Below are 19,664 nucleotides of genomic sequence, written 5' to 3'. Positions count from 1 at the left end.
TTATTTAATTTTATGTCCTATCGCATACCACATATAAAACCCCATTCACAAGGATTTTCCATATTCTCATGTGTCCACAGGGACTAACACAAACTTAGGGAAAATATGTAGAACTCTGTTGAAAGAGTTTCTGAACTTCTGCCCAGTTCAGAATTGCACCTGACACTATAGAGTACTGAGGCACCAACACTGTCCACCATGACACCATGTTGCCCATCTATTTTATAAGGATTTTTGAGCACGTTCTCTGTGTCAGGTTATTTTACAATCTGGACAACCTCTAACTGACCTGGGTTAAAGGTAGCTATAGCTATATAAACTAAACCAAGTCTCACTTAGCATAGAACTGCAGCTAAACTAGCAAAATACACTTTATTTACATTTTTTATCAATATAAAAATACATTTTGGACATTCATTCAACACAAAGTTTTAGTTTATACAATGGGACGACTGTAATATTGTAATATTGTAATATAGCTGTAATTATTGAGTGCCTCTGGTCTTGGAGGAATCAAGTGCGACAACTTGCCCCTCTCCCCCCTGAAGCAGAAGGAGTAGTGTCTAGGGTCCAGGGAAGCGTAATAAAAACAAATTATGGATTTTTTCCAGTCACATAATTATCAGGTTTATGAAATGGCTACAGGTGCAAGCCAAGGAACCAAGAACACTTCATTCATTCATTCATTCATTCATCTTCTACCGCTTATCCGAACTACCTCGGGTAACCAAGAACACTTAAATAATCAAATTCTTAGTACGCTGAAAACTGAGAAAAAGTAAGACGAGAGAAAGACTAAATGAAAGAGTATATAATTTAACGAGTAGCCTGAAATGTTCTTTCTTGAATAGCATCATTATCACTTTATAACAGTTAATTATGTCATGGTACCTCTGCAGTCTCTCTGTAATAATAATAATAATAATAATAATAATAATAATAATAATAATAATAATAGCATATTTTCGCGCGTATATATATATATATATTCAACACTGTCTATATATATAAAAGTGTCTATATATATAAAAGTATATATGAATATATATCTTCATATATATATGCAGCTGTAATTATTGAGTGCGTGTATTATCTAAGAATAGATAATAAATGGTTTATTCGATTCAACAATAAATCTATTGTCGTGTCACAAATCGTAAATTCTAATATATTTTTATTACCCCGATTTATTATCAATAATTCAAGAGAAATCAGACTTGCTCAAAATTATGTAATTCCTCCTATATCACAATATATACGGCCATTTTTAAAAAAAAAAAAAAAAAAAGAGAGAGAGAGAATTAGCTAATTCTCTAATTAGCTAATATTGATCCGGTCAAGATGGATGCCGGATTATAAAATATGATTTATTTATTTATATATTTATTGTTTCATGAATGTTACTGGCTTTACGACGGGGGACAAATTAAAGGAAAAACTAACGCTTGCGCCACAAGAAGAGCGTCAGTGAGCAGATGCTGGATATCAGGTCTCATGTGCAGTGCAGTATAGGTCTAAAAGATTCATTATCAATCTTTTGATGAAGATGTTGATGGTGATGATGATGGTGAGGTGTTGTCAGTCCGAAATTTCTCGTGTTTATGAGTCGGGTTAAGATCTGTTCCTTACACAACAAAACAATTTACAACACTTTCATCCTCTTCCATTTATTCAGTGAGTCTTCGTGCGCTGGAGGATGTGAGAATTGTCCTAGTGGAACAGACTGACATGTTTAATCACGCCAGGCATTCTGTAGTACTTAAAAATGAACAATGTGACATTTAAAATCAAAAATATATAGTTTTACTGTGTTTAACCTTTTACTTTGAACATTTTCATTTTAATTTAATATAATCCCTAATATTTATATTTTAATTTAAAGACCTGGGCTACAGACTCTTTGTGCAGATGCCACATAAACCATGTAATAGACCATGTAACAGCAGCACAAGTCAATATCCAAACAATCGATTCACAATCCAGAGGAAAATTGTGTATGGATCACAGGATGAAACAGGATGACACCTAAAGACAGTATTTATGTTTTTTTAAGTTAGTCTTAAATATATAAACCTGGTAAAATTCTATATATTCGAAAAATATCATATTTCTGACGCGCTGTGTGATTTTTATCAGGAGAAAACGATTCATCTATGTGGAGTGAGTGAGATTAATCTTATAATGAACAACTTAAAGAAGGATGAATGTTATGTACGAGCCAGTTTAGTGTTTCCCTTAAAAACCTTCTTTATAATAGACTTTTTTTTACTTCACCCAGTCAGAGTCTAGAGATTAGCAGCAGATGTCGATAGTCAAACAATCGATCACAGTCAGGAGATGATGTTAATAGAGCAATCAGTGATTTAAGCTTAAAAAAAAAAAAAAAAAAAAAACAGACGCAGATCAATAGGAAATTTCAACAGGGTTTGTTTGAAAGAGATAGAAAGTTACACTCAGTAATATAACATGACAAGCGTTCAAATAGCAGCAGAAATCTGATATCTATAGCAAGTCTTTGTCCAATAAACAAGGAAAGTGGAAACATTTTACATCATTCACTAAAAAAAAACACTGGGTTATCTCTTTTTATTAAAAATGAATACACTTGGATTTCGTTTACAGAGCACGGTTATTTTCCGCATCTAATATTTGTACATTTGGATATTTCTTGCGATTGGTTTATTCTCTCTAGTTTTCTCATAAGGCCTTATTGTGCCACGATTGTGCCATGATTGTGCCACGATTGTGCCATTATTTTATTATGCTCTACATATCTTTTCTGATTAGATGTACAACTACATAATTAAGAAAATAAAAGTCATCTCAAGATGATTTTAATCACCATTGTCGTTATAGCGAACAATAACTGCAGTAAAAACAATACATTATATAATTACTATGCAGCAAATCATTTACTACTACTACTACTACTACTACTACTACTACTACTACTACTACTAATAATAATAATAATAATAATAATAATAATAATAATAATAATAATGGTGATGATGATGATGATGATGATGATGATGATGATGATGATGATGATGATGATTGCCCGACTTTCCTCCATTCAGGTTCAGGGTCAGTGTGGATATTTGTATGGAAATTAGCGGCATCTGCCTTTTTCTGCTAGAACTGCACGACAGCCCCAGATATAGAGCTACTAGTGACTAAATAATAAATAAACCTACTTCATAAATTTGCAACAGAGTTTGTCTACCAGGTTACTTACGGAGGGTTTCAGTAAACGCTCGATAATTAAAGAATACGAAAATTATTGTACTTATAGAATAATTAGAATTATGATATTTGGGGAAATATTTCGGGTTTTTTGTTTTTGGGGCCAAGGACCACCCCAGTCACACTTAAAGCAATTCTGTTAGTTACATAGATTCTCTGAGTTAAATAGATTCAAGCTAGAAATTGTGTAAAAACCAAATAAATGTTGTCTTGTTCTGCCAGAAAATATTGGTAAGATCCTTGATTAATAAGTTTTATTTTCTTCTATTCATTTAAATATTGACTCTACAATTTTTCGAATGATTATTAGTTCTTATTCACAGCTCTCATGAAGGGTTTTTCTAAATAGCAGATTAATTAAACACTGAAATTTAGAGTATATTAATTCAAATTAATATATCAATTCCAGAATTTTTGCTACCAAATTTGCAAAGATGACAATAATTTGTACAATAGTCATGTACAATAATACACAGCTGCTCTAATACAACAAAAACACACACATTGTTATCTTTAACGTGTCACTATGTCACTGGCGCCAGGTTTATCGGTGTAAACTGATGACTCAAGGAATCCCTACAGCTGTCATCTCATGGCCTACATGCATGTATGCATCCTTAAAGTGTTGTGCTCAGAAATGGGAAAAGTTCTTTATAGGATCGACAGCAAGCCTGACAATAGCGGTGGTGTCAGTGGTGTCAGTTGTTCCATTCCTGATTTCTAGTAGCGCAGAGGCACAGAGATTAAAATACGAGCCTTTACTGCTGGTAATATAGTAAAGTGTAGAGCAGAAACAACCTTATATAACCATGCTGAATTAACTGATTAACTGAATTAGAAGGTCGGATTGAATCGTCCCGTTATTAGTGGCATCGTGAGATGAGAGACAGAAGAGACGGTAAAAGAGGAAGTGTGTGTGTGTGTGTGTGTGTGTGTGTGTGTGTGTGTGTGTGTGTGTGTGTGTGTGTGTGTGTGTGTGTGTGTGTGTGTGAGGAAGAGCGAGAGCGAGAGAGAGAGAGAGATAGAGAGAGAGAGAGAGAGAGAGAGAGAGGTGGGCATCTTTCAAGTCATGGAACTTAGGATGGAAAACATCGGAAACCTTTATACGGTTTCACATTCTCATCAAACGGACAATCTGATGAACTCTCCTCACACAAGACAGTCGGTGTCTCACCGTAACCTGGTGCACGGCCGACCATCCAGCATGGTATCTAGCATGGCTTCGATACTGGACGGAGCTGGGGAATATCGCCACGACCACTCGCTCTCCGCTCCTTTTTCCACAGCTATGAGTATGCCCTGCGATTCTGGCATGAGCATCAATAGCACATACACCACTCTGTCACCGCTACAGCACCTGCCATCGATATCTACGGTATCGGACAAATTTGCGCATCACCACCATCCGCACTCACATCACGCGTATCATCATCCCGCGCACCAGCGCTTGGCCGCTGGAAATGTCAGTGGCAGCTTCACGCTTCTGCGCGATGAGCGCGCCTTGGCCTCCATGGGCAACCTGTACGCCCACTATCCCAAAGACATTTCCTGCATGGCACAGCCGCTCTCGCCGCTGTCCAACGGTTTAAGTACTTTGCACAGCGCACAGCAGCCTCTTTGCGCCTACGATCATGGTACTCACCTCTCCAGCGACAAGACGATGTCGCGAGGAGGCTTCGAGACTCACGCCGGTCGGAGTAATTTTGAGGGCCACGGTACCGGAATCACGTCCCCTCTGAACGGCATACACCACCCAGGTCAATTGCATTTTCACTCTAATGGATCTATGCTGTCGGAGCGCGACAGGCATGAAGCCAGTGGCACTCAACAAGCAGTCGGATCCAGTCAAACAGATGAGATCAACACGAAAGAGGTGGCACAGAGAATAACGGCAGAACTAAAACGCTATAGCATTCCGCAGGCTATCTTCGCCCAGAGGATATTGTCTCGGTCCCAAGGCACGCTATCTGACCTCCTGAGGAATCCTAAACCGTGGAGTAAGCTAAAATCAGGACGGGAGACGTTCAGGAGGATGTGGAAGTGGCTACAAGAGCCCGAGTTCCAGCGCATGTCAGCCCTTAGACTCGCAGGTGTGTAACGGTGCTCGTGATGACAGGTTCATCATATAAGAAAAGACACTGTATACAGAACATCTTTTACCAACACAAAAATTTATAGGACTTTTATCCTAAAATTATTGTGTCCACTTAATGCTATACATAGACACAAATCATACAGATACAGCATTTAAACTGAAATGTATTCTCTAAATGATTTGCGTGACTCCTTATTGCATTCTGTTCACCAGAATGTTCTGGGAGATGGGACTGTAAACAGTCCTTAACTCTCTAAAGTTTGATCAAACCTTATATATTATAGTTTTTTGCTCTCTTAAATGTTCTTTCTTATTTTTTGGAGATGCGTAAAAGCCAGAAAAGCATCTGTTTACTAGATGACACAGAAATCGTGTTCCACTTACTTTCCTGTCACACATCTTTATTTTTTAACCAAGACATTTAACTCACTGGATCAGTGAAAATTGATTAAATGTTAACTGTGCATTTAGTAGCACTTAAATATCACGTGTAAAAAAAAATTAAACCGTCCTCCTCATTAAAGTGTCGCACTATAGGATTTTTTTTAACAGTAATTATATCAAGACGTTTAGATTCTTACACCACAGGAAAGCCATGAAATATATTGCAAAATAGAATAGATACTATATTTGTTTCTCTTTATTAAATCCAGTCGTTCGTAGCATTTTAAATCCGACCTTTTAACAAAATAAGTTTGAACAACTTGTAGGTTTTATGCCTTGATACATTTTAGTCACCCCATCAACATACACATACAGTATATAATCGTAAACCAGGCGCAGTGCGCAACATCCATGATACCAGACAGTATTAAAGTCATCCATTGTCATTTAATTTAAGTCAAATTGAATCAACTTTAAAACAATACTATTGTTTGGTGCATTTTAGTGCAATGCAATGGCTCCAGTATAGATGTGTAAACATTACGCGCATGTGTGTGTGCAGGTGGGGGGATGAGTCTGGAATGAATCAATGCATTTAAATTAAAGCACAATTCCAGATTCATCACAGTCACAAAAATCAATGCTCCGTTAATGTAAAACTGGGTGTCAATCTGTCTTTAACCAAAAGCTTTTAATTAAATTGTAAATTCGTTAATAAAAATATCTTTTGTGTTTATTGAAGTAAAGAATAATTCTTTCAACCAGTCAGAGAAGTGGTGTAAGCTGGGAATATAAAGAATCGATGGGGAAATGTTTTGCTGTGACGAATAAATGTAATTATTTTTAGCTTGATGTTTGATGTTTAAGACAACGAGAAATTAACTGATATATAAAATAGAAAGACCAAGACAGACAAAAAAAAAAAATCGTATCAGCAGAATTCTACGTCTAATCTCAGTGTATTTGGTCAGATCAATACAGCGATCGATAAAGATACCCCGGCTATCTATCAATTATTCCAGTTCAGCACTCTGCCACATAGAGACTGTCTCATGACTTTTTAAATAAAAGTAAGCAAAAGGTTTGTGCTGTGTGGCTTCTGATCCAGTAAAGAAAACCTGTTTATTATTTAACCTACGTTTATAATTTCATCATGTAGAGTTAAATATATAAGAAAATAATGGCATCTTCAGCACCTGGATTAAAATCAAACAATACCGCCCAACAGCCTTTACACCTCATAATCTGCCACTTAGGAAATTTGATTTATTTAATATTTGGAATCTAGATATATTTCGTGAAGACAGTTTTAGGTAAGAGTTGACAATGGCAAATGCCTGTCGTAATACATTATAGATATTATGGTATTAGTGGAATGGAAATGCAGATGGATGCTGGCTGGGAGTCTGACAGTAAACCAAAACATAATCCTGATTACGCATTAGCATAATTATATGAAAATTAAAATTATTTATGTTCGGTTTGTCTCGGGAGCAGTGCTGGAACTCCTTGGTTCACACACCACGTAAGAGCTGCGTATTTCAATGTCAACACAAACCAGAGCCACGTGAATAGCGTGGTGGTAAACACATCTCCAGGGTCCAACAGTGTTGCGCATGCATGGCCTAAAATACTGCGATCAATCCATGTGCATTCTTAGTTCGCTCGGCAAACCGATCGATATTAGAGAGAGTGACCTTTAAATACGATTGTAAAGAGGCCAACAGCCCTGGAAACATCTATAATCAACACTGACTCTGATAAACAAAATAGTTCAGCTTAAATGCCAAAAGCATGATGAACATTTAGGTGGGAAACAATTTGTACTTTTTTTTGCAATATATTTAAAAACTAACACCTTCATCATCAAATTGATTGGTTGAAATCTTAATTTATTCAGTTCAATTTATTTGTATATCTAATAAGTTCCCATTGTCTTAAAGCAGCTTTACAAAAGTATGGAAACAGAAGAGAGAGAGAAAAAAAGGAACAATAATAATAATAATAATAATAATAATAATAATAATAATAATAATAATAATAATAATAATAATAAATTAATATATACAATTCAAGTTTAAAATTAATTTTAAAAAGATGAATTTATAATACTATATATCTATCCCTATCTCTAATGAGCAAGCTGGAGGTGATGGAGGCAAGGAAAAACTCCCTGAGATGATATGAGGAAGAAACCATCAGAGGAACCAGGCACAAAAGGGAACCTCATCATCATTTGGGTGACACTGAACAAGAAATAATGTAAATGTAAATAATGTCCTTTCTACAACAGTTTATAATAGTGCAACCAAGAGCTCCTGAGCTCTTATTACTTACAGAAATTCAGAACCAGTTTTTACAGGCAAGATGTGCATCTTATCATTTTTTAAAGCCACCTACAAATACATGACTCAACAAGACCACTAAACTAATGAACCCAGTGCAATATTAGGCCACAAAAGAAAGTCAGTTAATATCTACATAAATATGTCGACATAAATGCTTAAAATGAAATACAAATAATTAAGTATTTTATGTTAATTAAGTATAATTCCAAAAAAGTCTTAAATATGAACAATTATTATTATTATTATTATTATTATTATTATTATTATTATTATTAAAATATCTGAATATTTTAAAAGTCATGAGACGCAATCATAAAAGCAAGATGAATATGAATCTGAATATTATACTCAAAATACTTCTTCCCTATTTTACAATTATGAACAATTCTCCCAGATTTTGAACAATATTAATTGAAGGCTACTAAAGCTCACTGTATTGTAACATATTCAGTGGTATCATCAAATAGTGAATCATTGCCTTAAGAACTGACATTATTTCATAAGCCTGAGGTTAACAGACTTTTTAGTATACAAACCTAACACACATGTTCTGTATAAGATATCAACAAGGCAAAAAGAGAACAAAGAAGAGTTTCATGTTATTTCTAATAGAAAAAAGGGGAAAATTACTCAAGTCAGTAATCCACCGGTACAAATCAGGATTTGAAGATAACGAGAACTGCTTTTAAAATGTTCCCTATAGATCTCTAAAATGATCTACCATTGTACTGCAAAGATGTTCTGCATCGTGTTACTAATCAGAGATGTATTTTATTGTTCAGCAATTCCTCTTACATTTACGGCATTTGGCAGATGGTCTTATCCAGAGTGACGTACAGAAGTGCTTTGAAGTCTCTATCAATGAATACATTAAGACTGGTTCCCTAGGTTATGGACTTAGCATACTTTTTTTTAATATACACAAAACAAACAGGGAAAATAAGTGCTAGTTTAAGTGTTTTCAGGAAGAGGTAGGTCTTCACTCGTCATTTGAAGATAGCCAGTGACTTAGCTGTTCGGACATCTCTTAAGAGTTTCAAGGCTTGCTTGTTCATGTACCTGAAGGAAAGAGACTTGGGCCTTGTTTCATGTGTGAGAGTTAATTTAGATTTTTTTGTCCAGCAATTTTAGACACATTCTAAGTCAATCATTCTCTACCCCAGTGCTTGTTCCCAAACTTCTTGAAGATTTAAAGAAAAGCTCCTAAAAATGCAAAAGTGCACTCAAAATGTAACACTCACACATAAGTGCACTCACACGTAACTGTCTCTGACTTGCAGGAATGGTTTACACGGTATATAATCGATAGGCAGCTCTCTAGTTCCAAAATGACAACATCATGGACACCGGAAATAAAAGCTTTCTTACTTCACTAAAACGTCAAACCTAAGCTTGCCACAGTAGCTCTATCCCAGCATATGGGTTGCCAGTTCCAACTAAACACTATTCCACCTTGCTATGTGCTCACTGTTTTTATGCTAGTAAAATGTATAATACTAGTTGTTTGGCAAAAAGTAAGTAAACAGGTTGTTGGTATTACTATTACTTTCTCACCCCTCATACATACTGTAACAAACAGCTTTGTATATCAGTCTGAAGAAATCTTACTATAATTTCTGGAGTTGAATATTCTGTGGTTAGACATAACATTGTGTAAGAGATTTTGGGAGTTTAATGTGTCTAAAGTGGTGTAATATTTTGGTGTTCATGGACTGGGTGTATCTTATTCGACTCCCCCTGGTGTTGTTTGGTCTACATCTTTCCCAGTTAAAGTGGGAAAGTTTGCCCAGTTGCATTATCTTGGACTTGACTGTGAGGAAGGTAAAAGTATGATTATACTTTATTATGCCATGAGGAATTTTCAGAGAATGCAGCTCTTAAATGGAAGTAGTACTGTAGCTCAGTGGTTAAGGTGTTGAACTTTTAATCAGAAGGTCATGAGTTTGAATCTCAGGTCCACCATGGTGCTTCTTCTGGGCCTCTGAGCAAGTCCCTTAACCTTCGACTGGTCACATGTGGGTGTTTTGACCTAAAACCATTTTAGAGTTTTAGATTTTTTAAGACTATGGATGGATTATTATTCAAATAAACTCTAGTTAGGAGTTAAATTTTACTCTATATGTTAGTAGATTTTGAACTCCAGCTCAAAAATCAACTCCAGAATATTCAATGGTCACACATGTACACTCAAATGTAGTTGGAATAAACTCACAGAGAGTTTGTTTGGGGGCACGGTGGCTTAGTGGTTAGCACGTTCGCCTCACACCTCCAGGGTCAGGGTTCAATTCCCGCCTCCACCTTGTGTGTGTGGAGTTTGCATGTTCTCCCCGTGCCTCGGGGGTTTCCTCTGGGTACTCCGGTTTTTCCTCCCCTGGTCCAAAGACATGCATGGTAGGTTGATTGGCATCTCTGGAAATTGTCCCTAGTGTGTGATTGCGTGAGTGAGTGGGTTGGCACTCCGTCCAGGGTGTATCCTGCCTTGATGCCCGATGACGCCTGAGATAGGCACAGGCTCCCCGTGACCCGAGATAGTTCGGATAAGCGGTAGAAGATGAATGAATATTCTATTCTAGGCACAAAAAACAGAAATGAATAAAGTGTACATATGCATCACTAGTGATGGGTAAAAGAAAGCTTTAAGAGAATAATCTCTTTTTGGATATCAAACTGGCCTGCAGCAGCCCATCATGCTCAATCCCTCACCACTTCTCTGGTCAATTTTGCAAAGGATCCTGGAAAAAGTAGAACTTTAGTGCTTTCTATATATCAAGAGTGATGAGAGAACATTTCAGGTTAAGATTGCCAGCTTTAAAGATTTCTTCATATGAATGTTTCATCACTCTCTTCCAAAGTGTCGTTAATCATTCTCCAGAGGGCAAGGAAAGGGGACAACAGCTCCTTAGGTTTCCCAAGACATGTGAAGCACAGCAAAATATGTGCTGAATTTCAGAATGCCCAGGGCAGGTAGCAGTGGCTGTGTTTGTTGTTTCACCACTGATTGACCCCGTTGTTCGAGGACTACCCTGGATCCAAAAACACAATCCGCTATCATCCACTGGTTACTGATAATTATGGCTAGCATCCCAACCCCGCTCAGACTTTCATAGTTGGATTAGATGCCTCAGAGAACAGAATCAGTGCCATGCTATCAAAAGAAAGGCCAAAACTTCATCCAGTGGACCTGTTCAGCATTTATTATGACCAGTGGTTATCGGAGAAAACACTAGGCTTTATTCTTCTGAGGGTTTAATTCACCATATTGTATTGGCCCAGATCCAAGAAAACAAAAGCCGCCTTATTACCTTGACGAATTCCTTCTCCTCAAGCATGCTGTTGGTGCCATCACCTGAGACTTCAATCTTAAGTTATTTGAAGTTAATGAGCAAACCGGAGGTGGTCTGTATAAAACAGGGAATCAGGTGTGATTCTCCACCAGAGACACTGTTTTCTAAGGATGGGGCCAGAGCATATAACTGCACCAGATATCATCTTTTATACCTTTTTTAATTAATTTACACACCTCTACAAAGTTACTCTTAATAACCTTTGACTGATGAAGGTATATGGCATTAGATCCCTGATATGTCCTGTGTACTGTCTCCCAGTATAAACTAAAGCTGCTGGTGGCCTAGCTTATTTCATTGAGTATCCTATCATGTTTCTCAGCTGGTGCATCACTGAGGAGCGCAAACCTATCGTCACCCATTTGGCCCACTGATGATTTTTGGTATCCAGAGAACAGGAGAACTTTCATGCACATATCCTTTAATAGTATAGTATATGATAAAATATGGATAAAGCCTTAAAAATCTATGTTGACAAAATATTTATTCATAGATTTATTTTACTAACTAAGCTATTCTTATATGACACATGTTTTTGGTCACAAATTTCAAATCATTATCAAGACTGAACATTAGTTCAGGTCAGAGGAATAACACTGATGATGAGAACGAGTGTAGAGCAAAGTGAGTTCTTATATGTTTTAGATCATTGACAAACTCTCACTCATGATTCCTTCTTCCATTCCCTCTTGTTCTCTCTTCTTTCTGCAGCTTGTAAGCGAAAAGAGCAAGAGCAGCTGAAGGAGCACCGCACAATCCCTAAAAAGCAGCGCCTCGTGTTCACCGACCTGCAGCGTCGCACGCTTATTGCCATCTTTAAGGAGAATAAGCGGCCAAGCAGGGAAATGCAGTTGACCATCGCACAACAGCTGGGTCTGGAGCTCAGCACAGTCAGCAACTTTTTCATGAATGCCCGGCGTCGCTGCACTACCCACTGGTATGATGGGCACCAGCAAGGTGACGGAAGCAGCACGGGGCAGACCGTCACCTCCACTGCCAATTTCTCCAAAGCCTGAGGATGACGGCTTCCTCACAGGTCTCCCCAAATGTTCTAATTCCTTCAGACATAGTGTGCCATGCAATCCTACTTGCTGCCAACAATCAGCAACACTTCACATCAGTGCAATCTTTAAGCAAGACAACAGGCAAAAATCACACACGTGTACCTGGAGTCAGTCAGCATCTTTAAAAGAGGCATCTTGGTCCCTCAGTGGCCTCCTTACAGCATCAGTGTTCCACAAGTAACACAAGGGTCAAACACAAGGCTCATTGTCTACCCAAAAGTTCACTCTTCTTCTACCACAGACTACTTTAATTAATTACAGTAGTCTGTGGTAGAAGAAGAGTGAAGTTTTATGCCACTTTTCAGATCATACACTACACTAATAAAAGTAAGGAACTGAAGCAGACGGCCTGATCTCCACCAAAGTCGAAGCATACATCACCCTTCCCAGCTGTGAAATTGCAGACGTGCCATTTCAGCCTCTTTAGCACAGAGATGGTAGCATGCTCAAAGGACTTTAACACCTCCTGCCAACAGCCAAGAAAATTACTAACAGTGCAGGAAAGCTTGGTCTCTGTATTTATAATACAATCAGCATATGACAACCAAATCATTATCCAGAATCTGTAGGATTACACTGCCACCTGGTGATCATTACAGTGCATTGCTGCTAAAATTCAGTGAGTTAATACCGAAAGTTTGTGAACCAAATGAAGCTGTAAAATGAAGCTGTAAAACCTTGAATTCTGTTTCAAACACTATTAAAATGTTGGTGACAAATCCAACTTCCAATTTATATTATAATCATATAATGAGCAGCAAAATGCAACATGAAATGTTACAGAAAAAAGAGTGCCAATAATATTTGCCTTAATGTAATCTCAGAAGCTCTTTGCTATGTGTACACAAAACAAAATATCTCTACTAAAGTGATCGGCAATAAATACCAATAGAAAACAAAACAAAACAAACAAACAAAAAAAAAAACATGACCAGATTTTCTATTTTGCGCTAAAAACAACAAAATGACAAAATATTCTTTTTTAAAATTTGATACATATCAAGGTCATGATTTGTCTTGCTATGCTCTTTTCCATATTATCCACAAAGCTGTCCTTTTTTTGTAATACTGATGCGGGTTATTCACATCACATCACATCACAGTTCTGTTTCTTCATACTGTTGTGACGACACTTTATGCAGGACAGAGTCAAATGAATTGCTTACAATTATAGTGCATTCTCTCTGGTGATGTAGAAGAATTGCACAGAAAAGGACTGAAGAGATAGAAGAACCTTTTCACGCGCTCATCTCATCAAAGGGATTTTAGACAGTTTCCGAAATCATTACACTGACCAGGAGGAGTCCTGCTGCAAGTCTCCAAACAAACAAGAAGCAACAGAGGAGCATTTCTGAACTACAGAACTGCAAAGGGACTTGAAGTCAATGTACAAACTTCACATATACATTAGATCACTTTCCATTTGCAGTGAGAACCTTCCTCACTGTCCTGGAGGATTTATTTCCCCAAAGATTTTTCTGCTTGTCAGTCTAGTCCAGTCAAGCCCAGTGTTGTCAAGGGAGGGTTAAAGTACATCACAGCACAACCATATACAGTACAGTACACCATAGAATTTATTTTCCCTAAACACATAGAGTGTAGTTAGACTGCAAAGTGCCACGCTACCTACAGGAGAGGTGGCAATTATGCAGACAGTTGAGTGCCTTTTTCCTTCAACTGCAGCTGGACCTACAGTATAGTGATCTAAAATTTCTCATGATGAGATTTTGATCAATAGAAAATGAATAAGCATAGTTCCAGCCATGTTTACTCATTTCTAATCTGAAATTTTCTTATTCTATTGACATCATTTTGTTCATTATTCATTTCAAGCATTTTTTTTCTGGGAACAAAAATCAAAAAAATATTGTGAATACAACAAAACAATGCCAAGCTAGAAATGGGCTTAATATTTAGATCAAATATCATATATATATCTGGACCTCATTTAAATGATAATCAAAACTAGTCCAGAAGTCTGAAAGCACAAAGTCTGGGATTTAAAAAAATAAATAATCTGAAACTGAAAGTTTATCTATTAATAGGATTTTGAAAAATCTAAAACAATTGGAAATGTAAAAAAAATTTCCAGGTCACTAGATTGAAGTAAATACCTTTCATTGAACCGGCGGTTCAGATGAAACATTGATTTTATATTGAAGTCTGTTTCAGCAAAAAGCAAAAAATGTGATGTACTAAATAAATATACTAAGAAATTCTGATATTCATGTTTGGGTTCAATAATCATACAACTCTAATTTCTCTACAAATTATTGTTGATGTGTGTAAAAAAAACATGTTTACTGATCTGAAAAAGTAAAAACAGACTTTTTTATAGTATATTACAGACACATACACACACATACACACATACTGTAAATACATTTGAGAAAACACAAAACCAGGATGCAAAACCAAGGACACACAAAATACTGATACCAAATCTATTTCATTTAAATACTTTATTTACAAAAATAATTAATGGAGATGGACAAATCAGAATACAGTATGTCTCTAAAAATCAACAAATTGAACATTGTTTATCAATCACCCCAATCTTATAAATAGCCCTTATTATCAAGACACTGATATTATTATTATTATTATTATTATTATTATTATTATTATTATTGATTTATTTTTTATTTCTATTAGTATTTAAAAAAAAAATAAAACTTTCACCCAAGATGAAGTGTCCATAATTAGTTGATCGTCAATTTTAAAAGTCTCTGACTAACATACTTAAATAATATGCCCAGATAATTAAAGGTCCTACAGGAATTTAATTTCTCAATCAATGTTAATATGAATCTGCAGATTTCAACTAGAACACTGTCAAACATTTCTGCTAGTTACATTCCTATATACAAGGCTAGAAGTTCATGAAATATTTAACTCATGACCATGACTTATCAAATGCAAGAGCATTAGAAAATTGATTGCAGCGGCATATTAATAAGGGCTGTACATATAGGTGGTGTTTTATACACACGGTTAAATGCTGCAGCTCATTTGTTTTAATTAAGAAATAGACAAAACAGTTGTGTATATACATTTACCTACATTACAATTTAGTAATTATGTTTTCCTGTACATAATTAATTATTTAAAATCATAGCCATGACTTATTCTTACATTCCCATGCCAGGTTGTGAGGTTTTCAGCTCCGAGTAGAAAAGGGTTGGTGAGCTGATGATGTAATGCATGATTTTGTCCCTCTTTTGTTCCTACCATCTGGGACACAAAGACCTGGCAAGCTCATGTTCACAATTCATTCTGAAATACCTCAAATGTTTCATGTTTATGTCATCTAACTGAAATTACCATGAATTCTAATGATTAGTTTAGTCATTTCTGACTTGAAACTTTATAATGGTTTCGTGTTCTTTTCCCCCCTCTTGGTTGTATGTACTGAAAACAAGAAGAGATTTGGAATGTTTCTGCAGTAGAGGTTCATCGTTAATGTTAATGCTGCAACTTGACTGTACAGTTTTTGGGTTTAATGTTAATGTGTGAATACGAACCAAAAAGAAAGTGGTTGGAGAAAAGGGTCAGAAGTGTTGTGTGTGTGACAAAAGAGTGTCAGCAAGAATCAAAGGAAAGGTGTAGAAGACAGTAGTGAGAGCAGCACTGCTGTATGGGTTAGAGACTGCAGCAGTGAGGAAAAGACATGAGGCTGAGATGGAGGTACTGTAGCAGAGATGAGGATGTTGAGGTTCTCTTTAGGAGGGACGAGGATGGACAGGATTAGGAACAAGCACATCAGAAGAACAGCTCAGGTTGGCTGTTTTGGGGACAAGGTCAGAGAGGATAGATTGAGATGGTTTGGACCTTTACAGAGGAGGGAGATGATTATATTGGTAGAAGGATGTTGAGATGGAGCTGCGAGGTAAGAGGTCAAGAGGAAGTCCAAAGAGGAGATATATGGATGTGTTAAATGAGGACATGAAGGTAATTGGTGTGAGAGGATGCTGAGGATAGAGTTAGTTGGAAACAGATGATTCGCTGTGACGACCATATATATATATATATATATATATATATATATATATATATATATATATATATATATATATATATATATATATATATCCTCCAAAGAAATGCATAAAAGGTTATTTGGCATCTATACAATTGTCTGTCGTGTGTGAATGAGTGTGTATGTGCCATTGTGCCCTGCAGTGGACTGGCACCTCATCTGGGGTGTCTTCATCCTTGTGCCCTAAGTCCCATAGGATAGTCTCCAGGTTCCCTGTATCCAAACTGTATCCAAGTGCACATGAACTCCAAGCAGACTCATTTCCTTTGTCTGAATTAAACAGCCAATATTTTTATCAATGGCAATATTATTTATATAACAACTGGTTTTTACAAAATGTTCTTGATGGTGTTCTCAGTTCCTGCCTTGGTGAACTAGCTGCTAAATTCCGTAAAGATAAAAAGAATTAAGCGATGGACCTATATAATCCATAGATAAAAGTACAGTAATCCATTTTTTTTGAACGATATACAAATAAATTCTTATCAATGCTTGACAAATGAGGCCCGTTGTGCTAAAGTTGTCTAGATGTGCTAATGTGGGATATAAATCTTGTAGGAACCTCACATGGTAAGAAATAAAACAACGCCAAGTGAATAAGTTCCACCGAGATCAGCATAAACATGCGCTGAACATTGTGTAGCATGTTCAGTCCTATATGGAGATGAGAACTCTAGTTTTTATGGTCTTCTAACACCTCGTCTATCATTGTGGTTATTTCTTTTGTTCGTTTTAAAAAACATAGGCATATAAAGCTGCACCTGCTCCTCAAAATTTTGGACTGATATAACCAGAAGCATCACTTTACAAACATTGTGCTGTGCTGTGATTTTTTTCCCCCTTGTTGCGTCGTCCATTTTCCCATTTCATCGGGTTTCTTTTTTCTATCAGAGATGATTTAAATTGATTGTGCGCTTGTATAGTCTCAATCCTATTCCTTTTACATGTCTAACGTTACCTAAAAGTATGTTGATGATGCAACATGAAGGAAAGTGTATAAAATGGGCAACAAATGAGTGGCACTGTCTTAGGTTTTTATTGTAGTTTCATTTCTATTAAAGAAAATTGCTCTTGCTTGTTAGAATTCATTGAAAAAACCTGTGCTGGTTACATCTTGGTTTATATATAAACCATAAATATATATTAATATAAACCTGTTAGGAATTATAATGAAAAGTCATTGTTTTTTTAAATGTGTTGCTTTTAAATTTCGTTTGCAAAGCAATCAGTGCAGAAATAATACCAACAGGTCCTTAGAAATTGACCACTACTAGCATAAATTCTTCTTAACTAGCAAGTTGTATTATATGTTGTGGTCTCTCTTTCCTATAACCCTATGGTGAATGAAGTGATGGGAGGAAACAACCAGCTTTACTAGAATGAAAGCGATTCTGATTAAAGATGGAGGATGAAACAAAGAGGAAAGGAGGTGATGTGCATGTTCACATCTTAGGATCAATGTCCAAATGATATATCAGTCATGAAGCAGTCATGAACATGAACTTGGGCTCAGTTCTTGACATCTTTAGCTCTGATGGTAGACTGAAAATCCCTGGCATGTCCAAGACACTGAGAGAAAAGTTTTTTCCAAAGTAATTTGTAGGAACTGTAGAAAAAAAATATTTTTAATATTAAAAATATTTTTTTTTAAATCTAAAATATCGTTAAAAGATGTGAAGGACACACATATCCCTGAGAACATTGAGTACATGGGGCAGGGACACGTAACACATAAAAACACATTAACATATCAGTTCTAGTGAATTCAATCCACGTAATAAGAGTCAAAGGAAACCCGAGAACCTGAAACCTACATGGACATGAGGAGAACATGCAAAACTCTGGACAGAAACCTGTATTGAATTAATATTGAACCATTTCTTCTGGAGCTGTGAGGCAGCAACACCTCACACTTCAACAACACACAGATCAAACCTACATTTATAAATCCTAGCTAATCAAATAGCATGAATTTGTTATTTATTCAAACTTTTTGAAGATGTCTGAAATAAAGATGTCTGAAATAAAGCGAAATGTTTCCTTTCAGAACATTTTACTCTAGTAATATCCCAGAACGTCTTTAAGGTATAAATTAGTTTCTTATTATTACTTTTTCTGCTGTTCTGCTCTCATTGTGATAAAAGTCTTCTTCATCCAAGGAAACTCTCACAATGGGCTTTTGTGTTATTGTAGTAGTTAAAGAATTCAACACAGTCAATCTGAGCAGTCACTAAGTTCACTTCACTTCTCATACGTTTATATTTAGCCTGCATACTGTATAGAAATTTTCAAGAAGGTGGAACCTGCAGACAAAGAATTATGCTATATTTCCCATGATAAAAAAAGTTACTATATTTGAAGTCATTTCAGTGCCATAATTTAAAGAGTTTAAAGAAATCATTTCTACGAAATATAAACATTAATATAGATGAAATAAAAGAAATGAGGGAACATGTAAAAATACTCATTTTCGTTCTCAAATATTTTCGTTTTTCATTCGTTTTCGCTTTAAGTCGTAAAAATCTTTGATTTATTTCTCTCAATACATCTTAAAAGGTGAAAATATCCAAAAATATCTCCTAGAAGCCATGAGTCATTTTTATTTCTAAAATAAATATGTAATACGGGAAATGTTAACATCACATGTTTAACTGGAATATCGTACCTTTCCCAATTGCAGCTGATTGTTCACATTTCGCAGTTGTTTTGTTTTAAGATTATATTAAAAAACTCAGTAAAAAGAGTGGCATCGTCAGCTAATTGCATTTATACGCATTTATGTATATACATATATTTTTCACATATTTTTCACATATATTTTCATATTTTATAAAGTTTTTATATAGTTTATACTTTTTATTTATTTACCTCCTTTTGGTTTTATTTTTATCCTAAATTCCATTCCTTTTATGCTTGAATACCGGACAGACATAAAAAGTCATATACTCTGTATGTATGTGTATGTGACAAATAAAATTTGATTTGATTTGAATTGGGAATTTGTTTAATCTTGTATCTAAAAAACATATCTCTTTTTTATAGCAGTAATTTGACCAGCAGGAATCTGTCGAATAGACATATGGTGAAATGTAAGGTTGCAAGGTTTCAAAAAAAAAAATATTCATTGCTCAGTATATTTGTATA

The 19,664-nt window shown here is 35.8% G+C and overlaps 1 protein-coding gene across 1 annotated transcript; it reads left to right on the top strand.

Moving 5' to 3' along the window:
* The first annotated feature begins 4,315 nt into the window (after positions 1 to 4,315).
* Positions 4,316 to 12,433, top strand: onecut3a (one cut homeobox 3a). Its single transcript, XM_060879919.1, has 3 exons — positions 4,316 to 5,336; positions 10,005 to 10,007; positions 12,129 to 12,433. Exons 1-3 carry the CDS (start codon positions 4,316 to 4,318, stop codon positions 12,431 to 12,433), a joined length of 1,329 nt encoding a protein of 442 aa, XP_060735902.1.
* Positions 12,434 to 19,664: the final 7,231 nt, after the last annotated feature.

This window comes from Tachysurus vachellii, chromosome 1, assembly GCF_030014155.1.
Source record: "Tachysurus vachellii isolate PV-2020 chromosome 1, HZAU_Pvac_v1, whole genome shotgun sequence".
Classification (NCBI taxonomy): Eukaryota; Metazoa; Chordata; class Actinopteri; order Siluriformes; family Bagridae; genus Tachysurus; species Tachysurus vachellii.
This window is presented reverse-complemented; position numbering and strand designations above follow the sequence as displayed.